Source organism: Hipposideros armiger, unplaced genomic scaffold (assembly GCF_001890085.2).
Source record: "Hipposideros armiger isolate ML-2016 unplaced genomic scaffold, ASM189008v1 scaffold_1849, whole genome shotgun sequence".
NCBI classification, from domain to species: Eukaryota; Metazoa; Chordata; class Mammalia; order Chiroptera; family Hipposideridae; genus Hipposideros; species Hipposideros armiger.
This window is the reverse complement of record NW_017733199.1, coordinates 12400-37858: the sequence shown is the minus strand read 5'-3', so window position 1 is coordinate 37858 and position 25459 is coordinate 12400. Positions and strand designations below refer to the sequence as shown.

Sequence of the window (25459 nt, the reverse complement as noted above, 5' to 3'; positions counted from 1 at the left end):
CAGCGGTTCTCAACCTGTGTGTCGTGACCCCTTTGGGGGTTGAACGACCTTTTCACAGGGGTCGCCTAAGACCATCGGAAAACAAAAAGATATTTACATTACGATTCATAACAGTAGCAAAATTACAGTTATAGAGTAGCAACGAAAATAATTTTATGGTTGGGGGTCACCACAACATGAAGAACTGTATTAAGGGGTCGCAGTTTAGAAGGTTGAGAACCGCTTCTTTAGGTGAACAGACCAATGCTCAGAGCAGTGTGTGGATACTGGTCACTTCCTGGGAGGGGACTGGGCATCTAAGGACAAACTGGGTGTACATTTTGAATTTTTGCCGTTTGATTATACCACCTGTTCAAAAACATGTAAATTAAAGACTATCGAAGGGAAATAAACGGACAAGCTGGAGGAGTCGTCAGGAGATGGATGATGAGGGACCTGCTGGGCTCCTCCATGTGGATGATGCCCTGTTCTCCTGGTGCAGCCAAGGAACATGGGGAGAATCATTGGGGGACAGGGAGCCATTGGGGATAGCTGTTCACAGGGGCCATGAGGGCTGAGGAGAGGGGGACCACTGGGTTTACCCACAAGGAGGTGCCTGGCCACGGGGGGGACAACAAGATGAGGCAGGACCCAGCCGTGCACTAAGCTGGAAGAGGCCATGCTCCTTACAGCCCATGAAAGGCTCCTTCCTACCTGTTCCATTACCCTGGAAGGCAGTTATGGTCAAGTTCTGTGGAGAGTCTGGGACAGAAAGACATGGTGAACCCAAGTCAATGGGCTGCATAAGTGGGGAAGGGTGGAGGCAGGCATCCCCCTGACCCCCACCCAGACCAGATTCAGGTCCCAACACCCAGTGTGCGAGGCCCTGACCCCCATCCCCGTTGCCCTCAGAACCCGCACCAGAGACCCCCTTCCTGGCCCAGCACTCACAGGTGACTTTGAGCTGGATGGTCCTCTCCATGGTCACATCTACTGCAGGGAACTTCACTTGACAGGTGAGGTTTGTGCCATGGTCCTGGGGCCGAGGGGTGAGGGTGAGCACAGAGGAAAGGAGGGTCCTGGGGCCCAGGGTAGTGTCAGCAGCTGAAGTCCAGGAGAAAATGGGGCACGTGCAGTGCTCACAGGCTCAGGGCACAGAGCACGTCAGGTTCTTGGAATGGCCAGACTCCAGGGTGCTCGCAATGAGGATGTGGGGCCTGTGAGCATCTGCCCTGTATGGGGGCTGGAGGCCAAAGAGACGCAGCAGACACCCTGAGATGTTCCCCTCCAGGGAGAGAGAGAGACAATCTATGGGGTCTGCCTGGTAGAGGCTGTGGAGCTGGAGGTTCTGTCAGCTGGTTGCTCTTGGGCACAAGTGAGCTGACTGGACTCTGAAGGGACAAGAAAGAAGACTCCCAGCTATGGGACCCTGCTGGGACCCCGGGTCAGTTAAGAGGTAAAATCACAGAAATAGATGTGGGCACTTCCCACCTTCCCCTGCATTCTCTCTGCTCACGTGACACTTGGCACTTCACAACGCCCTCAGCTGACCTCCAGGTCTGACCTCATTTCTCACTTCCCTTTCCCCTGGTCTGCCACATAGGCCACGCTTATGCCCTCTGATGGTCTAGCTTTAGGCAGTGCAGACGCTTAAACATCTTCTGAAGCTGCCCCCTCCCTTCTTGCCATCAACTCTCTGACCTCCACGTGGCAACACCAGCTCATCCATTCCTGCAGTGTTCACTGGACACCGCCTATGAGCTGGCCCTCTGCTGGGGCTGGGGCTGGGGGCGAGCAGACAGAAATGGACCTCAGGAAGCCCCTAGCCTGCCTGGCTGGGCTATTGTGGAACACAGTGCAGGAAGCCCACAAATTCTCCCCGTGGAGGGTCAGCAGAGGCTGCACAAAGGAGGGGATGTTTAGCTGCTGTCCCGCCAGCCCTGGGCTTGCCCCACCACCCCCTCCCCTGTGTCTCTCATTCCCAGGAACTTCTGCATCCTACAAGCTGGACGGTCTCCAGGGCCTTCATCAAGGTCCCATCACCTCTAGGAGCAGGATCCCCAGGACAAGCCAACCACACACCCCTGTCCTAGCAACAGCAGGACAGAGACGGTCCATGTCGCTGGCACTCCTGAAGCTGAACCTGAGAATAAGGTTGAGCTGTTGGGCCTCATCCCAGCTGCACTGAGGTCACCACTGGCCTAGAGTAGCTCCTTCCCCTCCTGTTGTCCTCTCTCATATTTCCCAGCAGGAGCAACCCAGGCACCAGCCTCCTGACTCTCACTCCACACACACTGGCAGAGGCACCTGGGCACCAGCAGGCGCCACACTCAGCAGGTGAACGTTCCTCTGTCTCCAGTTGTGTGGCCCTGAGCTGCCGACGAGTGGCCAGATGCCAGTTGGACTTGGAATTGAGCTAGCTGCGCCCTCCACAACTGAGATTAAAAGACAGCAACTTGGCTGTTCCTTTTTCCCAATTCCCCAATAAAATCTTTTTTTTTAAAATCTGGATTCAAATTCCAGCTCAGCCCCTAGCTGGCTAGGTGAAATTGAGCCGATCATTTCTCTTCTCAGATCTTCTTAGACCCACTGGAAGATGTGAAGGGTCACACCTGCCCTGAAGGTAATGGGAAGGTTAGATACACATCTTAGAGGATGAAGCGATTAGCAACATTCTCCGCAGAGTGGACCAGTTTGTCAACCTCTATCAATATTTAGAGTCAGATAATTCTTTCAGTAGTGGTGGGGGTAAGGCTGTCCTGTGCATTGTAAGACATTTAGCAGCATCCTGGCCTCTACCCATTTGATGTCTGTAGCAACAACCACCTTAAGCTCTGGTTTAGACAACCAAAATGACTCTAGGCAATACTAAGGTCCCATGGGGAGCAAAATTGCCCTGGTTGAGAACCACTGTAGTAGATTTTAAGAATAGCAGAGATGATAATGATGGTGACAATGATGATGATGATGATGATGATGATGATGATGATGATGATGGAAATTATAAGTATAGTGGTGATAATGATGACAATGGTGATAGTGGTGGTAATGGTGGTGACGGTAATGTTGGTGACAGAGGTACTGATTATAGTGATGATGGTGAAGATTTTAGAAGATACATTCTTTTTATATTTTATTATTTTGATGTTGAGACTATTTGTCATCATTATGTGCTCTCTACGTCAAGAAGCTTACAGTATTTGCCATCAATATGACAGTAGGCAAGTTAGCCTACTTGTACTTTACTTTATCATCTATAAAATGGGAGTAATACTGGTACCGATCACACAGGGGTATCTCTTATGGGGAGAAAGTAAGATATTACTGATAAAGATCTTGGAACAAGGTTTGGCATATAGTAACCACTGAGTAGAATTTCAGATGTTATTATTAATACCATCATCATCATTCAATGTGCAATTTCCAAGCTGGTTGTGATAAACTCTTTGCAGTTTAAGAGTGTCTCCAGGAGATCTGATTCACCTCTTCTACTACACCCTAGAAGAAGCCCCCTAGACAGGCATCACCCTCTCTTCAGCTAGGAGTCAACCAAACATTTTCACTGTCTCATTACCCTTAGTGGTGCCACCTTTTTGTGGTCTGAGGTCTACAGTCTGGGCTGGGAATCAGAGAGACAAGGGTAGAATATTGGCCTCTGTCATTTTCTTGCTGTGTGACTTGGAGAAAGTGACATCACCTCTCTGAACCCCTTCCTGTTCCTTTGTCCACAAAATGGGGTTAAAGTACCAACTGGTGTAACTGTTGGAAGGGTTCAAGATAATTTGTATAAATCATCTACCATAGTGCCTGGCATACAATAGGCATGAAATAAATTATCATCATCATCATCATCAGTAATTAGGCCAGATACTGCTACCTTGTTCCCCAAGTACACCCAGCCTCTTTTCCTTCCACCCCCAACCCCCACCCAGCACTTGCCTGAAGGTATCTTCCTCCAGTGACTTTAAGACCTCAGAAATATTTAAACAGTATGGGGAATAAGGACTCTTGATGTAGAGGTTAAGCCCCCAGATTCATCCCCTCCTACTCCTCAGGTCTCTCACGAGGGAGGCCTTGGAATGAAGCTAACCTCTCATCTAACCAGGACTCTTCTCTGTTCTCTTAGTTTCCTACACACCTGAGATGTGACTTCTCTGATTTCTTCCCATAGGACAAACCAGGCCACATGAGTGTCCACATCAGACCTGGAAGACAAGACCAGATGGGCAAGGAGGTAAGTGGGGAGTGATGGAGGAGGGCTGAGGGTATCCATAGGGGCGGGCTAGGCTTGGGGGGGCTAGTACTCATAGGGGACAATGAAGAGAGGGAACCAGCCCAGTCACACTGAGGGTGGAATATGGAGGCTCCTAGAGAAAGTCTGGAAACCCCCTAGCACCTGGGGTGTGACATCATGGGTAGCGTGGCCATTGGTTGCTCCATCACCAACCAGAGCCAACCAATAGGATGCAGGCTGGAGCAGGTCATGTGCAGAACTCTGTGCTCTAATTCCATTGCCTCTTCCTCACCAGCAAGTGTGCTTTTAACTTCTTCACTATCCTAATCGACACCATGGGCCATCAGAACGCTGATGCCCATCTCAGCATTGCTGATGGCAGAGAAGCAGCAGAAATACCCAACAACCAGAATTGCTTAAATGCGGGCACAGCACGTGTTGACCTAATCTGTTTTCTGTTAGGAACTACCCTGGAAAAAGGTGCTTACTGATGCATAAAATGCAAATAATTTGATAAGTTGGAAATAAGTAATGCAAAGCAGCATCTGTTGGGACCATAGTTACATGAAGTCTGACAGTTAAGTTCATGAGTTTGTTGCAACAATGTTGCTAACCTTTTTTTATATCAGAGGGATTATTCATTATGAATTTGCACCAACTGAACAAACAATTAACCAAGTTTACTATTTGGAAGTACTGAAAAGGCTGCATGAAAAAGTTAGACAACCTGAATTTTTCACCAACAATTCATGGCTCTTGCCCACTTGTGGCCCAATGCCGCAAGGGGGTCTTCATCAGTGGGCTCTGGGGGTTTGCCTTGTGTTCAGGCACTGTCCTAAGTGCTTTGCACCAGATCACACGGCACTGTGAGGGAACTTATAGCCAGTAAATTAATCATTGTATTGGAACACCCTCCCTACTCACCTGATCTGGCCCCCAGTGACTTCTTTCTTTACCTGAAGATAAAGGAAATATTGGAAGGAAGACATTTTGATGATGTTCAGGACATCAAGGGTAATATGATGACAGCTCTGATGGCCATTCCAGAAAAAGAGTTCCAAAATTGCATTGAAGGGTGGACTAGGCACTGGCAGTGGTGCATAGCTTCCCAAGAAGACTACTTCGAAGGTGACTGTGGTGTTATTCAGCAATGAGGTATGTAGCACTTTTTCTAGGATGAGTTTGCAAACTAATTGTCTGACCTCATAAAAAGTATAGATTAATTGATTGATACATATATAATATGTACAGTGTGTGTCTTCCACAGTTTTATGCATACACACACTTTCATATATACACACACATACACACACACACACACACACACACACATATATATATATATATCTGCAGAAAAATTGTGGAAAACGTTAACTACTAACAGTGCTGTCTTAATTGCCTTCATTATGCTTTACTGTATATTCTAATGTGTCTTTTTCTCACAAAGTGCATATATTGCCTTTATAATAAAAAAAACACCAATAAAGTTAAAAGTATGACGTTAATTCAGACTTCATAATGCCATTTCTGAAACGTTTTTCTGAGCTGTCTTTATGTGTGTGTTTGAAAACATGTAAGCAAATTTATTCATCACTATGGCAGTTACAGAAGGAAGGAAGGAAGGAGTGAGGCAGGGAGGAAGGGAGGGAGGGAGGATGTGGGGGAGGGAGAAAGAGGGAGGGAGGAAGGGAGGGAGAGAGGGAGGGGCAGAGAGACAAAGATTCCTTCCTGGCTGAATCTATGAAAGTGTGGACAGTCAGCCTAGCGCTATGGTCATCACTGCTTTGAATGCTCACAAAGCACTTAGGACAGTGCCTGGAAACAAGGCAAACCCCCAGGGCTCACTGATGAAGACCCCCTTGTAGCACTGGGGTCATATAACTGGATTCAGCCTGGTCCCTTGTCACGTCCTGCACGACATGGGGAGTGGGAGAACGACAGTGGGTGGCGAAGGGTTAAGAAATAAAAGAGACAGCATCCAATAGTTAAATGAGCGAGGGGTCAAGGGTCTCCAGCCTCGTGGACTAAGAGCCCCAAATCAGGCAACACTCCACTTTTATTTCTCCACTTACCCGGAAGTAGCATTGTTGTCTCCACAGTCTGTGAGTCTCACTCCTGAGAACTTGCTGAAGCCAGATTACCCATGCCTGCAAGCTGCTATTACCCAGAGTCTGCCCGTGGCAATAAGACAGATGCTCTGCCTTCACACACCCTATACACATACGACCCCAGGAAGATAAGATTATTATGCTGAGGACAGATCATCAGGTCACTTCCCAAGCAGGTTGAGGGAAGGAATGTAGCTACAAGGACCGAAGATCTTCAGTCTCTTTGGGGGCGGGTGAGGGCCCATGCCCATCTTGATCAGCCTGGAGATTTTTCCTGATGGCCCCCATGCAACCGTGCCTGTCTTAGGTTGTTCCTCCCTCGAGGAATCTTACTGACTAACTCACTGACTAACCAGCCATCTTTTGGGGCCAAACAGGGAGATGCAAGGTGTATGAGCAGTGTCCTCAAAAGGTTCAGTTTAGGGTTAAGCGAGGGGGGACAGATGGCTGGACATATGCGTGACAACAAGTCCCTTCCTTTGCCGGCCTGTGTGGCTTTGACCAGCTCCCCCAAGGCTCCTCTGTAATGTAGGGATAGCGCCAACCCTCCTTATCCCCTGTGAGGATTGAATGAGATAGGATATATGAAGGAGCTGAGCAAATATATTAGCATTCCAGGGCTGCTGTGACACATTACCACCAACTGGGAGCCTTAAAACAGCAGACATTTATTTTCTCACAGGTCCGGAGGCTAAAAGACCTAAATGAAGGTTTTCGCAGGGCCATACTTCCTCAGAAGGCTGTAGGGAAGAATCCTTGTTGCCTTTTCCAGCTTCTTGTGGTTACCAGAAATCCTCAGCAGTCCTTGCCTTACGGTGTCATAACTCCATCTCTGCCTCCATTGTCCCCTGGCCTTCTTCCCTGCCTGTGTCTCTGTGTCCACATTTCCCTTTTGTGGGGGGAAACACCAGTCGCTGGATTTAGACCCCCAATGCAGTCTGTCCTCATAATAGCTTGATTAAATATTCAAAGACCATCTTTCCAAATAAAATCATAGTCACAGGTACCTCAATGGGAGAAGACTTGAATATAGCTCCCTGGGGGACACAGTTCAACCCACAGCAACAGGTACTCATTATCAGACTATTGGGACCCTTGGTGTTTCCCATTGTCCATCTCCAGTCCTTACCTTCCTCCTGCATGCCAGACCATCCATCCATCTAGCTTCCTGATGGACTCTGGTCCCCAAAGGGAGGTCCCAGGGACCCTCGAGCTCTCAACATGTGACTCTGACCTCATTGTCTCCTCTCAGCCCTGACCCCAAAACTTGAGAGAAATGAAAAAATACGTTGACACAGTCATGTACAAATATGCTCGCAAGCAGCTTTATTCATAATCGCCAAGAGCTGGAAACAAACCAAATGTTCATCAGTAGAAAAATCGGTAAACAATCTGTGATACACTCATGCTGTGGAATGCCACTCAGCAATAAAAAGGAACAAAATGCTGATATGCACAACAGCATGGATGAATTTCCAAAAATGTAATACTGAGTGACAACAAAACCAGACACAAGAGTACATACTGTATGATTCCAGTTATATAAACCAATTATATAATTGACAAGATTCATTTTCCCAAAACTTGATCCACTTGATCACCACAATTTGTTAAAAAAAATTTTTTTTCCTTTCTCAGTTAAATAGACTTGGTGCTTTTCAAATTAACACACACACACACACACACACACACACTATTTTGTTCCATACCACACTCTCTTGGTTAACTTTATATAATAGTAAAGTCTGATTTCTCCAACTGTGTTCCTTTTAAAGTTGTTTGACTATTCTAGATCCTTTACATTTCCATGTAAATTGTGGAATCAACTTATCAATTTGTACACACACACACACACACACACACACTATTTTGTTCCATACCACACTCTCTTGGTTTATTTTATATAATAATAAAGTCTGATTTCTCCAAATGTGATCCTTTTTAAAGTTGTTTGACTATTCTAGATCCTTTACATTTCCATGTAAATTGTAGAATCAACTAGTCAATTTGTACACACACACACACACACACACACACAAACACACACACACTGGAATTACTTTAAGTCAATACAGACAAATCTGATTGTGTCTTCCAATCCATGGACATGGTGTATTTTTTCATTCATTTGGGTCTTCTTTAATTTCCCTCAGCAATATTCTGCATTTTTTTTTGTTTTTCTGTAGTTTTGAGTACAGAAGTAATGCATGTTTTAAAAAAAATGTTCCTTGGTACATGATGACTTTTGGTGCTGTTATAAATGAGCTGCAGCACAGATTTAGGGAATGTTTAATGCCAGATCCAGTCCTTTTATTTTTTTTCCATCAAGGTCACTTTAGGAAGTGACTGCTGTGACATACTCCTTTCCTCATCTGGTAGCTGCAGGTGAATTTGGGGATCATGTTTCATTCATCAGATGGTCCTGTGATCATTTGGGAACCTTTCTCATTCATTTGGTTTGTCTTTATGGGAAGAAGTCATGAGCTTCTGCTTGACTCTCATCTCCACCCAGAAGTCTACCCCTTGAATTCCACTTTCAAAGACAGAGGCAGATGAAGGCCAGGTGGAGCATTCCAGGAGGAGGGACCTCAGCTACAAGAACTGAGGTCTGATGCTGGTCACCTCCAGCGTCAAGAGAAATTGCCAATAGGAACTTTCTGTTCAAAGCACAGGGATTCAGCATGTGCTCAGCATACGCGTTGAGCCAGGGGCTCAGATACAATATCACTCCCACAATTCTCACCACAAACTTGCAAGCAGGGCTTCTCAATTTGTTTCATAGGGCAGGAAACTGAGGCACAGAGAGGTAAGGATTGGTCTATCACTTAAAAAGGGGCAGAGTGTGGATTTGACCTCACCACTCTTTGGTTCCAAAGCCTGTGATCTTTCCCTATACTTTTAACTCATCACCTAGAGATCTTCTCATTTTGCAGGAACCCACCCCTGTTTTTCCTCTTTGGGGGCCACCATCATCAAGCCAGGGCCAAGTCTCTGCAGCTCCTCAGTTGGATATGTTGACCTCTGAGTACTCATTATCAGGGACCTGCTGTTCCAGGTTTCCAGGCTGCCTCTTTTGAAATCTGAGCGATGCATAGTGAACCTCTTCTTTCTCTCCAGAGGAGCAGATAGTCAGAGTGGGGGGAGGGTGGTCTGTGAGGCTGCCTGGCTGGGATTCAATCAGGGAACCCTGAGTGGAGGGAAGGGAAAGAAAAGAAAGAGTGCAACAATGGGGACAGGATAAGGCAGAGAGTATTTGGGGTGGGGGAAAGCCCGTGACTGCCTTTATCCATTCATGCCACACACATTTTGGTTAAGATTTCTTTCATTCATGCTTTCCTCAGATAGTTAATACTTGGTGAGCACCTTATTTGGTGCTTGCTAATCTCATTAAATCCCCACAACAACCTCGTAAGGAAGATAATATGAATGTGTCCAATTTGTCGATATGGGAACTGAAGTTGAACCAAATAAGCAGCGCGTTCACAGTCCCTGGTGAAAGCAGAATCCAATCCAGCTCCGTTTTGATCCCAAAGCCTGGTGTCCTCCTAAGAGTGAGGCCCCCTGTGTGTGCGGCCCTGAGCTGGGTGCTGGATATACCATGGGGGGCATGGCGGGCACAGGCCCTGACCTCTTGCAGCTCACTCTTTAATTAAGGAAGGCAGCAAAAATGAGTTAAACATGTAAATGTCTAATGGTGAATTATGATAAGTGGGACAGGGACCAGGTAAGTGAGAGAGAATTCCAGGGCCTTGATTCAGACAGGGCACCTGTCTTGCGGAAGCTCAGTGTGGTGGGAGGACAAGTCAGTGAAAGAAATTATGCTGTGCGGTACACAGAATAACAGCCCCCAAAGATGTCCACACCCTAATCCCCTGGAACCTCTGAGTATGTGACATTACATGGCAAAAGGGAATCTGCAGATATGATTCAGTTAAGGATCTAGAGACCGTAAGATGATCCTGGAGTATCTTGTGGGCCCAATGTAATCACAAGGGTCTTACAAGCAAAGGAAGGAGGTAGAGGGAGATGTGAAGATACAGGTACTATGCTTCTGGCCTTGAAGGTGGAGGAAAGAGGCCACCAAACAAGGAATGCAGGTGACCTCTAGAAGCGGGAAAGGCAAGAAAATGCATTTTCCCTGGAGCCTCCAGAAGGAACTCAGCCCCACATGCCAATGCCTATTTTGGACTTGTGGCCTCTACAACTATGAGATAATAAGTTTATGTTGTTGGAAGCACTAACTTTTTGGTGTTTGTTACAGCAGCAACAGAAAACTAATGCATGCTCGCACAGTGGATAGTGAGTGACAGGTGCCAGACAACAGAACAGAATGCTTCAGTGGAATTGTTAATGTTTTTGCTCCTCCCATTTTCTCTCAAGTGTTGAAAGCTAAACACACACACACACACACACACACACACACACACACACTTCCCAACACTGCTATTGTCATGAACACCAGTGACCTCTGAGGAATCCATATGGTCATTATTTAGTCCTTGCCATTCTGGACTTTGCAGCAGCAGGTGACTCAGTTCCATGCCTTCTCTAATGAAAACCCCTCTTTATTTACAAGACATCAAACTTCCCTGCATCTGTCGATCTCGCTGGCAGCCCCCTTGCTGGTTGCTTCCCATTTCCCTGACACCTAAATATCAGAGCAGCACCAGACTCTTTCCTCCTGCAATTTCACTTTGTGATCTTATCCACAACATGGGCTTGTGTCGTCTATAGGCTGATAGCTCCCAAGTCCATACCTGGAGCTCATCCCCTCTCTGGTAATATAGACTTTGATCCAATGGTATATTTGAAATCCCTGTTTCCTTGTCCAAAAGACACATAAAGCTCTACATATTTAAACTGAACCTCCTTTCCTCCCCATATCTCTTCCTCCTACAATCTTCTCAGCCTTAATGGTTGATGCCTTCATTCCTCCAGCTGCTCAGGGCAAAACTCTAGGAGTCATCCTTGTCCCCTTTCTCACCCACACCCCACTCTCAATCCATTAGCAATTTCTGTTAGCCTGAACTTCAGAATTTATCCAGAATCCAGTTAGCACTCACCCTCTACCACCACAACCTGGTTCCAGCCACCACCATCCGTTTCCAACCTCTTTTCTAATTTCCCTGACACACAGTCTGTTTTGCACATAGCGGCCAGAGAGAGCCTGTGAAAATGAAAGTTGGACCATGTCCTCCTTCTGCTCAAAAGCCTCCAAATGTCCACAGTAGTCAGCATGTGCAGACGTGATCTACACACATGCTGACTTCCCCGCACTCACTTCCTGCTTGCTGGCCCTTGCCTCTTTCTCTCATCGCATGGACTTCCTTGTTTCTTCTCCATTTACTGGTCACCCCCCTGTTTCTGAGCATTTGCATCCACTGTTCCCTTTGCCTGGAGCGCTTTCTGATCACACAATCAAATGACAGACTCTCCAGCCTTTGCTCAAACATCTTTAACAAAAACCATAAGCCAACCTATGGAATGGGTTTGCAAATATATGTGATATTTGCAAATCATATATAATAAGAGGTTAATATCTAGAATAGATAAAAAGCTCCTACAACTAAAAATTTTTTTTAAATATGAAAACATGAGCAAAAAATTTGAATTAGATATTTCTCTTTATGACAAGATGCTCAACATAACTAATCATTAGAAAAGTGCAAATCAGAACTACAGTGTGATACCACCTCATATCCATTAGGATAGCCACAATATTAAAAAAAGTTATTAGAATATTATTGACTATATTCCCTATGCTGTACTTTATAACCCCATGACTATTGTGTATCCACCAATTTGTACTTCTTAACCAGCCCCTTTTTCACCCACCCTCTAACCCCCCTCCAATCGGCAACCATCAGCTTCTTCTCTGTGTCTATGAGTCTGTTTCAGTTTGGGGCAGTAGACTAATCAGGGGGAGCACTTCATAAATTATATAAAGGTCTAACCACGATGCTGTACACCTGAAACTAATATAAAATAAAATTGAATGTCAACTGCAATTCAAAAATAAAAAGTAAAATACAGTAAAATTCTGTATTAAAAAATAAAAATCAATAAATAAAACAAAAAATAATTGTTGGTGAAGATGTGGACAAATTAGAAACTTGTGCACTGTTGGTGGAAATGTAAAATGGTGCAGCCACTATGGATGACAGTATGGAGGTTGCTCAAAAAATAAAAGTAAAACTAGAACTGCCATATGATCCAGCAATCCCATTACAAATATTTATCCAAAAGAATTGGCTACAGGATCTGAAAGAGATATTAGCACACTTATGTTCACTGCAGCATTTTATAACAGCCAAGAGATGCAAGCAACCTAGATATCCATCGACAGATGAGTGGATAAAGAAAATGTGGTATATGCATCCAATGGGATATTATTAAGACTTTAAAAAGAAGGAAATCCTGTCACATGTCACAACATGGATGAACCTTTTCAACATTATGCTAAATGAAATAAGCCAGTCACAGAAAGACAAATACTGGGTGATTTCACTAATTTGAGGAAGATACAGAAGTCAAACCCACAAAAACAGAACGTAGAATGGTGTTGCCCAGGGCTGGGGGAATTGGGGAAGTGGGTAGTTGTTGTTCAATGGGTACACAGTTTCTGATTTGCAAGGTGAAAACCTTCTAGAGATATGTTGCACAACTGTACACTAAAAATGATTAAGGTAGTAAATTTATGTATTGTTTTTAACACAATAAATTAACAACAACAACAACAGAAACTCCACAAGCCATCTCCCCAACATTCCATATTCCCTGAATCCTGCATCTTCCCCAAAGTATCTGTCTATCTTTCACATTCACATTCTGGACTGCATGAGATTAAGAACAACCTATAATAGAGGTCAGAAAGCTACAGCCTGGGGGCTGACTGCCCTTGTAAATAAAATTTTGTTGAAACACAGCTACATCAGTGTTTGAGATTGTCTACGGCTTGCATTTGCACTGGAAACAGAGTTGCAACAGAGACCATATAGCTTGCAAAGCCTGGGATATTTGCTATCTGGCTCCTTACAAAAAAGTTTCCTGAGTCTGGACGTAGAATGTCAAGTTGAAAAGCTTGTAGATTATTTACAGGGGCAGAGAAGATACAGCAGCAGTATTTTGACTTTGGTTAACTCTTAGTTTTAGAAAATTCTATAAATCTTACTAAGTGATTTTGCCCATAGCTGGACTAGTATCAGGCAAGCAGGATGGAAAGGGGCAATTTCAGAGTGGAGACAGATGATGCTGGAGTCCAACTCAGAGAAAGATCCACGGAACGGATTTGGGTAGAGAGTGAGCCCAGGGTGAAGTCAAATAGGTAATGAGCACGGAGGAGTGACTGCGCCCCCACACACAGTGTAGCTGGCACGGCCCTTGGAGAAGAAGCACTTCCACTTTCCAGATGGGGTTCCGATGTGGGCCCCACATGCAAGGAGGACTCCACCTGCCACTCCTCCATCCCTGTCCTAGGCTTGTTCCTCCCTCACTGCTTGTCCAGGAAAAATTTCTACCTTGGAAGTGCCATAACATTGTAAGTCACCTCAAATCCTTTGTGGGACTATGAAGGGTCTAATTTCTACATGAAATAAAAATAAGTAAGAGCTGTTGAAAAACTGCTTCTCACAGTTAAACGTAGCTCAAAAATATAATATTTCTGGAAAACCTGACTGGAATATGAGGCAGCAATTACGATTTTGGGTTCAGCTAACGTGGTTTTCCATCTCACTGTGTGTAGTATTCAGTGGGCAATTTCTTGAGCCCAGTGACAAAAGTATTTGCCATGATATATTTGTAAAATCTTTCAAACACAGTAGTGTCTGGATACATGGTCCTTCAGTCTTACTAGCATAGACAGATTTTTGCACCCCTATTTGATGTATAAGGAAATGAGTCTACCATAAGCAAAAGGATATCTTGCTCTAGGTTGTTAAAAAATAAATTAAGAATGTAGCACATAATAGAAGGCCCAACACCATTGGGTTTATAGTAAAGAAAGATATACTATGTTCAAATATGGGACGCTTCTGTGACTTCTCACTGTGTGTCTTTAAAGAATTTTATAATTTACATAAAATAAAATATACCCACCTGAAATATGCATTTCTGTGAATTTAACAAATGTAGACCTCCACAATCAGGATATAAAATATTTCCACCATCCAAAAGAGCTATCCACAAACCTTTGTGATTCATCACACCCACCTCCAGCCCCAGGTAAGCACTGACACACTCACCATCATGGTGAATTAATTCTGTTTATAGGGGAAGTTCTAGAAATGTACTCATCTGTGTCTATATTTTCTCACTCAGCACAATACTTTGGAAATTAATCCACGTTGTATGTACCTGTAGTTTTTAATATCTTATTACTCAGTAGTATTCCATTGTATCTCATCATGGTTTTAATCTGTAATTTCTTAATAAGTTGTGTAGAGCACGTTTTCATGTGATTAGTTGCCATTATTTTTCTTCTTTGGTGAATCTGCTGATTAAATCCTTGGATCCCTTTTTCAATATTATGGTAAAATATACATAATGAAAACTTTACTGTTTTAACCATTTTAATTGTCTGGGTCTGAGGCACTCAGTATAGTCACATTGTTGTGCGACCATCACCACCATCCTTCTCCACGACTTTTTTCATTTCATCCAAATTCTGTGCCCAGGAAAAGAATAACCGTGCATCTCGCTGGGCCAGACCCAGGCAACCACCATTCTACTTTCAGTGCCAATTAATTTGCCTCCTCTAGGGACTTCATATAAGTGGAATCATATAGAATTTGTCCTTTTCAGACTGGCTTGTTGCACTGCTCATAGCGTCTTCGATTCGTATTGTAACGTTTATCAGAATTCGCTTCATTTAAAGGCTGAATAATATTCCATTGTATGTGTTCACCACATTTAGTCCTTGCGTTCCTCTGTTAATGGACCCTTAGGTTGCAATTACCTTGTAGCTTGTGAATCATGCTGCTTTGAATAGAGATGTATACATACCTATTTAAGTTCTTGCTTCCTATTTTTGGGGTTACATCCCAAAGTGAAATTAGTGGATCACCTAGTAATTCTATGTTTAATGTTTTGAGTAACCTTGAAGTAGATGCACAGTTTTGTAACCTTAACAGCAAAGCATATAGTTCCACTTCCTTCACAATGTCACCAACATTTGATATTTCCCGTTTTAGTTTTGTTTTTGGTTAATCATAACCATTTATGTAATAATGGAGGGTGAACCTCATTGTATGGCTGTAATTTGCATTTCCCTAATATTAGTGATGTTTTGCATATTCTCATGTATTTTCTTTTTGCATAAGTTCAGGGAAATGTCTAGTGAAGGTCCTTTGTCAATTTTTAAATAGGGCTGTGCGGTTTTTGTTGCTGACTGAGGGTGTTTTTAAGCAAATTTTTTTTACACAATTGGTTTCATTTCCTTGTTTATTTACTACTGTTTTGTTTGAGAGTGCTTGATATATTTGAATACAAGTCATTCATCGAGTATATATTTGTAAATTTTTTTCTCCCAGATTTAAATTTTACTTGTAGCTGTCTTAATATTGGCTGTTACAGAACAGCAAGCTACCATTCCCTAAAACATGTGTCATTCATGAGGTGACACACGAATTATCTGGACATGAAAGAGCAGAGTAAACAAGATCTGGAGGCCAGATGGGTCATTCAGGGGGCAAAAGTTCACATGAGCAGTCCAGTGGGCTGAATAATGGCCACCCAAAGATATCCAGGTCTTAGTCCCGGTACCTGCAAATGTTGCCTGATAAGGAAAAGGGGTGTGTAGAGATGGGATTAAGGTAAGGATCTTGATGTGGAGATCTTCCTAAACTATCAGTTTTGGTCCCTGAATATAGTCACAGGTGTCCTTTAAGAGAGAGGCAGTGGTGACACAGAGCAGGATGAGGCAATGTGACCATAGAGACAGAGCAGTCATGCAGCCACAAGCCAGAGAGAGCCGGCAGCCACATCACCTGGAGGAAACAAGGTATGGATTCTGGAGTGAGTGTATCATAGACAACACCCTGACCGCTGCCAGTAACCAGGTTTCAGAGGATGGGGTTCAGGACATGTTACCCCAAGATGTGGCCCCTAATCTTTCTTTGTTGCAAAGGTCCCAGTAGAGAATGTGGAAGGGCAGAGGGAGCAGATACTTTCCCTCCCTAAGCAGATTTCTGGCCCCCAGAGCTGAGGAAATAAATTTCCTTTTTTCAAGACACTGAGCATCTGGTCATTTGTTACAGTGGCTCCAGGAAACCAGTGCAGGTGGGGATTCAGTGAGCACAGCTGGGGGACGCAGAGAAGCACCAGAGCAAGTCCCCCTTCACCAGACCCATTCCTCTGTCCCTCTTTGCAGCCACATTCCTCAAAAGCTCATCTGTAACCACCCTTCCAATCCCCGTCCTCCGGGATCTCTCTAATCAGCTCAGTCACATCTTCACATCTTTCTCACCAACCATGAAATGACTGTTGTCAGCATCACCAGTGACAGCATGTTGCCTGTGCCTTCTCTCCTCCATGTGCCATCAGACCTCTTCTGACTTCATCAGGCGTCATCACCTACACTGGCTGTGCATGTTCACGTCTCCAGTCTGGAGCCGTCTCCTCATATTCAGCTCTCACTGACAGCTCCAGTCGGTATCAAGTGGCTAAAAACTGAAAACACCACAGTTTTTCACCAATAGGAATCTTATACTTAATTATACTTAATTATAAAATTAAGTATTTTATAGGATAAATATATATCCAGTTGGGAAATCATAGAGTCCTCAATAAAAATAAAGAAGGTTTCCTAAATACAGATCAAGGAAGACCTACAAGATATACTAAGTTTAAGAAAAAGGGAGGTTTACTTCATAGTAATGTACCAATGTCACTTTCTTAATTATGACAAATGCGCCATGGTGATGGAAGCCTCTAATGATGAGGGAAGCTGGATGAGGAATTTATGGAAATTCTGTACTGTGTAAATTTGAATTACACCACAATGAAAAGTTTTAAAAAAAAAGACTCAGACCACTGTGCATAAAATGGTATGTATATAAGTGTGCATTTTTAATGTATATGTATAGATTATTTTTTGAAAGATAACCAAGAGGGGAGGTACACAATGTATTGAATACTATTTTCTTCTTAGTAAACTTTACTAGGAACTGAATTGTGTTCCCCTCCAATTTATGTGTTGAAGCCCTAAACCCACAATGTGATGGTATTTGGAGGTTTTGAATGGACCTTTGGGAGGTGATTACAGTTAAATTCATGCGAGTGGGACCCTCATGATGGCATTAGGGCCCTTATAAGAAGGGACACCAGAGAGATCTCTCTCCACCATGTGAGGACACAGCCAGAAGGCGGCTGTGTACAAGCCAGGAAGAGTCCTCACCAGGAACCTAATCAGTGGGCACCCAGATCTTGGATGTACAGCCTCCAGGCTGTGAGAAATAAATTCCTGCTGTCTAAGCCACCCAGTCTGTATTTTGTTATGGCAGCTTGAGAAGACTAAAACACAATTTTATGCTTACTATTTAAATATAACATTACAATTATCACAGAAAACTGGAGGAGTAAGCAGGGTCCAGATCCTGAGGAGAATGAGAGCAAAATCTGGCATGAGGAAGTGACTAACCCCGGCACTGGCGACAGCCACATCCATCGGCCATGGGGGCCATGCAATTCCCTGTGACAGCAAGGTCAGGGGTGGGAGGAGGCCAGCTTTTTATCAGAGGAAGAGTGAGAGGAGGGAGTCCAATGTCTGCTGTCCTCACTCCAGGCCGGAGCCTTTCTCCCATCTGATTTGTGAAACCCCAGCTCTGCTCTGAAGAGTGGAGGCAAACCCCACTTCCAGCACACACTGGAGAAAACTGTTGCACCCTACCTGTGCCTTCTTTCCAGAACATGCTGATGGTCAGGTTCTGGGGTGCATCTGTACAGACAGACATACAAAACTTTTCCCTTTTCAGTGGCTCTTGGCCATTTCCCCCCAGAAACTTTAGAAATAGGAAGAGGGTGAAATTGAGTGTTCTCTTTCCTCCTTCCCCAGCCCTGAATTGCAGGGCCCAGCACCCACTATTTCAGGCCCTGACTTCTCCTCCCCAACACCCTCTACCCTCAGGGACCTGGTGTCCGGGTGGGGCACTCAGGGACACGTGCAGCTGGATGGTCCTCTCAGTCCTCACGTTTGCTCCAGGGAATGTCCCTCAATAGGTGAGGTTGGTGCCGTGATCCTGGGGCCCCGGAGTGAGGGTGACCACTGAGGAGTGGGGATTCCTGGGACCCAGAAAGGTGAGGTTGACCCTAATCCAAGAGGTGATGGGGGGCGTCCCTCTCTCACAGGCCCATGGCACCATGCAGCTAATGTTCTTGGGGTACCCAGATTCTAGGGTACACTGGATGTGGACGTCAGTGCTGGAGAAAATACAGAGACCTAGGCCCTAGAGATGGGGTCCCCGAGTGTGGCCCCCAAGAGTGGCCTCTGCTTCAGGCCAACCACAGCATCCTCTCCCACTGTGTCCCCATGGGTCCTCCCTGAGATGAGATGAGAAGCAGGTTGTCCCAGCCCAGCCCTGCCCTGGGAGCCCTCAAAACACATTCGTGTGTCCTCTCCTTGACCCCATTCCTTACTCGTCACATTCACAGACCCCTCTCTCCACCCTAAAGAAGTATATCCCTGTGTCCATATTCTGTGCATTTCTGATGTCCAGGGAGCAGTTGTAAATCCGAGGGTCCCTGAGGAGGTGAAATCGGCCCTGCGTTTCCTCCTGCACTTTGCAATCTGGCTTGTTTGTGGCCACTGGAGCATCTTGGTTTGTATTGGCTCCTTCCTGGAACCAGTAGCTGTGAGCTGGGGTGAAGTTGTTCCAGCCTTCCCTGGGGTAGGAGAAGCCACAGGGCACACTGATGCACACGCCCTCCGGCACAGTCATGGACTCCTGCACCATCAGCCGGTGTCCTGGATTCGGAACGAGGGAACTTGCAGACTTAGCTGCAGCCCCTGCCCCATCACCATTTTTGTCCTTGGCCCTGTGATCCGCCCAGAGCAGGGGCAGCAGCAGCAGCAGCATCTTTGGGGTCAGCGTCATGGGGCCTTGGTGTCACAGGACTGAGACGAAGCCACAACAGGAAGCCCAGGGTGAAGCAAAAAAGGTGATAAGCACGGAGGAGTGGCTGGGCCCCCGCACACCGTGGAGCTGGCCCGGCCCTTAGAGAAGAAGCACTTTCACTTTCCAGATGGGGTTCCGATGAGGGCCCCACATGCAAGGAGGACTCAACCTGCCACTCCTACATCCCTGTCCTAAGCTGGTCCCTTCCCCACCGCTTGTCCTGGAAAGCAGGCACTGCTGGTCCAGTCACAGATTCTAAATGGCACGATGGGTCAGTCCTGTGAGTGTGAGAATCAGGAGGGTTTGGCAGGGGAGCCACAAGGCATAAAAGATGGGATAGGTCCCTCCTGGCTCAGAGAGGTGGTGATGAATGATCAGATGAATGAATGAATGCGACAGACCAATCAGAGCATCTACTCCTTAGGGATGTGGAGTGGAAGGGGAGGCTATGGCAGCCTCCGCCTCTGTCCTTGAGAATGTTCCTGACCCCTCAAGAGGCAGAGAAGCCCCCAGCCACTCAGGCTTCTGGCAGCATAGGGTGTGATGGTGGGAGTGCAGGCAGGGACTCATGGAAACCTGGTGGCTCTGTGCAGCTTCATGGTGAGTTCCCAGCTAGGAAGGGCCAGGGATGACAGCGCCAGGACTCCCTGTGCATCACCAGGACATGCCCTCAGGTGGTCCTGGGCTTCTTCACCTGTGCAGCCCCCAGCAAGGCATGCCTAGTGTTCACTGCAAAGGACTGAAAGCCAAGCACTCAGAGCAAGATGCCAGCGCAGCATGACACTGGGGGAAACCCTGGGTTTGGAGCCCAGTAGGCTGGCTCTTCTCCCTCCAAACCTCAGTTTCCTCATCTGTCACACGGAGGCATCACAATTCTCAACGCTTGTGTGTGGAAAAATCTTCTGCAAGGATCGGGGTGGGCATTTTTGCAGATGCCATTGTGGCTGTCTTGCAGGTGAAGTGTCTGGCCCTGCCCCTTCCCCAGTGGTCATTCTGGGTCCTGATCTCAGTGAGAGCTCCTGGTGGTCAGCCCCGGTCTGGGGCTTCTTCATTTGAGGCCCCCAATAAGGGGGTGGGGGTGCGGGCTCTGTAGCCAGACAGCCCTGGACTCCAGCCTGCTCCTTGGTGCTCACTGTGCTGCCTTGGGAAGCGGCTTAATCACTCTGTGCACAGTCGGGTGCCTATGCCCATGGGGTGTTATGGGCTGAAGTTGGAGACAGGGTCTTCAAAGAGGAGATTAAGGTAAATGAGGTCAGTAGGGTGGGGTCTAAACCAACAGAACTGGTGTCCTCATAAGAAGAGATTAAGACACAGATACGCACAGAGGGGAGACCACTTGGTGACACAGAGAAGATGACCACCTGTAAGCCACGTAGAGAGGCCTCAGAAGGAACCAGCTCTGCTGACGCCTTAATCTCAGACTTCCAGCCCCCAGAACTGTGAGAAAATGAATTTCTGTTGTTTAACCTGCCCGGTCTGTGATGCTTTGTTATGACCATCCGAGTGACAACACATGGGGTTGCCAAGAAGATTACTGTGTTCATACAAGTGCTCGGAATAGCCTGGTCTGGCCCACAGGGGACACAGCCCACACAGTGGCCATTCTGTAAGATGGGGCCGCCTTGAGGATGGGATGAGAAAGGGAAGGGAAAGCTTTGGTGATGGAGGAAACCTCTGGGCTCCTCTCACCCCAGCTCCGCTCTCTCAAGGCTGGTACTTCACTGGCCACACTTTCCCTCCTCTCCCTGGGACTGGACAGGCTCTGCAGCTTCTGCTCAGGCTGGTCCCTCTGCTGGCTGAGCCCGTCGCTGCTCCTGCACAACAGGCACCTGTCTCCCACCTGCTGAGCGAGTGCCCTGTGGGCTGGGTTGAGGTGAGGCCGACCCTGGGGGAGCACTGGCCAGGCAGACAGGGGACAGGGAGCAGAGACAGTCACAGCCTGGTGAGGTCAGAATTGATGCAGTGGGGACCGCGGGGCTGGGGGATCCTCAGGGGGGAGTGGGGATGTGCTTAGAGGAAGGAACAGGTGAGCTGGGAGGTGCAAGGTGAGCAGGGTTGTCTGGGGAATAACTTCACCCCATTCCAGAGAGCAGCAGCCCTTTGCCTCGGTCAGTCCCTCAGCCCTTTGCTCCGGATCCAAGGAAATCCTCCCTCCTATTCCCTCCTCTTCCCCATCCTCCTCCTCCTCTTCCTCTCACCCTCCTCCTGCTCCCCGTATCTCCTCCTCCTTCTCTCTTTCTTTATCCTTATCCCCCCTTCCTTCTCTTCCTCCTCCTCTTTCTCTTCATCCTCTTTTGGGAAAGGAGGTGATAGCTGAGCCACCCAATGAGCTGTGCAGGCATCAGAGCTCACTGCTGCCCCATGCAGGGGACCCTGGTTCCTCCTGCCTGGGTCCCTTCAGCAACACACAGGTTTTTAGGAAGACACCTCAGGAGCTCCCTCGGGAGCCTGGAGTCTGGGCAGGGGCTGGAGTGCCCAAATGCGGGCCCAGTAGCATAGGAAGGCTTCGCAGACACCCCGAGGGGCTCTCCGTGTGTCCAGTGAGCTCCAGCCACAACCCCACGGGCCTCAGAGCAGGATTGAGGGGAGCTTCAGGGAACTTAGCAGTGCTCCGGACTCCCACTCTGCCTTTGAGCCCAGAGCCCACCTGTCCTTGCTCCCTGCTTCTGTGCTCCCCAGTCCTCTCAGGTGAGTCCCTTTCCTTCTCACCTGTCCTGGTTCATGCCTCAGTCCTTCCAAAGGCCGACAGGTGTTCCCACCTTCCCTGTCCATTCCGCATGGTTGGTCTGAATTGGATACAACTGTGGCTCTGGACACAGGGCAGCAGGTGGGGTGGTGAGGCCATGGGGACAGGGATGGTGGCATCAGTGGGCGGGGAGGTGGGCACTGAGAATGGAGAGGTCACCCAAATGGCAGAGAGTGGCCTAGAGCCTGAGCATCCCTGACCTTCCCTCCCACGGGGACGCTGGGACTAGATGGCCTGAGAACCAGGTCCCGGTCTTCCCAGGGCTAAGCTGCGGGCGTGAGGAGCCATTCCAGGACCAGGGTGGCTGATGCCGGTTGTGTGTGTCTGTGGTGTGGGTGGGTGTTTCTGTGTGTCTGTGTGTGTGTGTCCATGGTAAGTGTTTGTGTATTTGTGGCATGTGTGTTTATGTCTGAGTCTCTATGTGTGTGCCTATGGTGTGTGTGTGTGTGGTCATGGTCTTGGTGTGTTTGCTGTGTGTATCTATGTGTGTATCTGAAGTATGTATGTGTCCATGTGACTTTGTGTTCATGTTTGAGTTGTGTGTGTCTAAATACCTGTGTGTGTTTGTGGTCTCCATGTATATGTTTGAGGTATATGTGTGTGTGTCTGGGGTGTGTGTGTATTTGTGTGTGTTTCTTTGTTTTGGGTGTGCATGTCTGAGGTATGTGTGTGTGTGTGTGTGTGTGTGTGTCTGTGCTTTCTTTCTCTGTGTGCATAGCTGATTTGTGTGTGTGTGTGTGTGTAAGTGTCTGTGGTGTGTGTGTATACATGTGCATAGTCAAATGTCAGGTTCTCAGTTACATCCACAAACAACATATTGAAGGATATAATCCATTCCATATTTTCTATATATCTTTCCTTCTTTGTTTTTCTCCAAACTCCTTATCACCAATTAATATAACATGTAATCTATTTAATTATTATTTTCCTGTCTTTCCTGTTATTAAAATATAAGGTCTTCTTACTGCTGAATTCACACAGTTTAGGAACATGCTATTAGGTGATCAATAAATATTTTCTTCAAGAATTGTAAGGAAATTGAGAATATGCAAAATGAGTTTACTGGCTCTCTCTAAAGGAAAGCCACACATTCTCTAGAGCACATGCTTCCAAGGTTATCAGACTCTAGCATTTTATTGCCTTTGAACTATTTTTCAGTGCTGTAGTTTGTACATAACTAGCAACAATGCAAATAGTTCATGTCCATAGACACACACATACATTCGCTCTGCTGGAGGGTCACTTGAATCTCCCCACCAAGCCATTTCACATGCATTCTCAAATTCACTTCAACATTTCTTTACTACATAAAAATTTATGCTTCTTTCACTTCTGTGTCGTTACTTCATTCATAAGTTAAATAAAAGGGGGAAGTTGCTGTTCAATGGGTATACAGTTTCAGTTATGCAAAATGAAAAAGTTCTATAGACTGCTGTACAACACAGTGCCTGTAGTTAATAATACTGAACACTTAAAAAAATTTTAAGGGGGTAGGTCGAATATTATGTGTTTCTTAACCATAATAATAATAAAAAAAAAACTAAACTTCCTTGTGACAATTTCATAACTGCCAATTGGTACTTCTTCATCCCTTCACCATTTTCACCCAGGTGGGTACTAGACTTATTGTGGGAATCACATTGTAAATTATATAAAATCTAACCACTATGCTGTGCAACTGAAACTAAAATAAAATAATATTGAATGTTAACTGTAATTGAAAAATAAAAAAATCTTTGAACACATGTTTATTTTGTATCTATATGAGAGTCATGATTTTACCTTTAAAATAATTTTATAGGACAGGAGAACAAACTGTGTGTACCTTGGTGAACGTGTCGGCTTTTTGGTTTGTAGTGTGTTCTAAGCATTAGCAACAAGCTTCTCTGGGCCAAATATGATGGACTGTGTAACACTGTGGGCTTCTCTTAAAGGTTTTTATCTATTTCCATTTGGGCAACTGGAGGGTTAGAAGCAGAAAAATGACCCCTTTGGATTTTACAATTCACTGTGGCTTCTCTGTAGAGGACAGATTGGAGTGGAGATGAGTTTCCTTAACTGTGCATTTAAGTTCCCACTATAAAAAGTGAGATTTTGGAAATAAGAATGTGTATCTCTCACAAGCACTTAGACTTGCTTTGCACACAGTAATGATGAGCTGCATAGTAGGTGACAAATATGTGTTGAATGACAGGCTTCCCAGATCTACCTAAAAGTAAATGCACAAGTATCAGAATGTTGCGTAAATTTTTGCTTTAATTTTGGTAAAGAAAATTACATATACGTATATGTCTCCCCCTCTTCACCCCCCCATGCCGCCCCGTATCTACTCACTTACAACCATTAGAAATAATTTGGAAGACCAGAAGTGAGAAGTGAACAAAAGTTTCTTTGTTGTTTTTTTTCTGTATAGGGGCAGGGCCAACGCCGCAAAATGCTCCTTAATGTGCAGAGCTGGACTAGGGGAGGGAAGCAAGAGAAGTTGTGTGTCCCTGTGTCTGGCCCTTCCTTTCAGGATCCTGTGTCCAGGATCTTCTCCATGTTCTGAGAGGCAAAGAAGCTCAAGTTTTGCTCATCCCTCCTTTTCTAGAGGCCCCCAGCCCTGCCAGGAAAATAGAGTGAGGTCAGAGTCCAGAAAGAAGGCTGGCTCTGGGGCTGACCAGCTGGTGAGTCCTGTTCTGCTGTTTGGGGGACTCAGATAAAGGATTACGTTGGAGGGGCCTGATCCTCTGATGTACTAGACCCTGGAGAGGCCATAGGGGAGGGGGAAGCCAGCTTTTATGTGGGCACTTCTGAGCAGGGCAAGGACCTAGAGGAGAGGCATATGTAGGGAAATGTTGGGAGGGCAAGGAGTTCTGTTTTCAACCCTATCAGGACCCAGACTTCCTGCCACTTCATGAGTCTGGGGTTTAGGACAACCTGGGCTAGTAACTGTGGGAAGAGCATGGGCAGAAGTTGCGGTGAGAGCCTTGGGGTGGTTGAGATCACCTAATGAGAGACCAGAAGGCACCAGACAGAAATGTGAGAAAACCCAGAAAAAGGGAAACCTGGCCCAGACCAAAAGAGTGAAAATCAGTTCAGATGGGGAAAGATAGGAAGCACGCCTGCAGTTATTCAGCTAGTTGGGAGGACAGACACAAAATCACAAGGAAACCTCATTTCTCCTGAGGTCTTGCAACAGCTTTTAAACGTCACAAGGACCCCCACTTGAGTGCGTAATGCTGTCCTCCAATGATGCTCTGAGTCTAACTTCGTTACAGCATCCACTTCACAGCTAACGCCC

General features: G+C 46.1%; 1 protein-coding gene across 1 annotated transcript; it reads right to left on the bottom strand.

The window, feature by feature from the left end:
- Positions 1–412: 412 nt before the first annotated feature.
- Positions 413–19409, bottom strand: LOC109378281 (myeloid cell surface antigen CD33-like). The gene is given in 4 exon segments (XM_019634718.1): positions 413–531; positions 694–741; positions 931–1222; positions 18981–19409. Coding segments are annotated over 4 exon segments (888 nt in total).
- Between the last annotated feature and the right edge of the window lie 6050 nt (positions 19410–25459).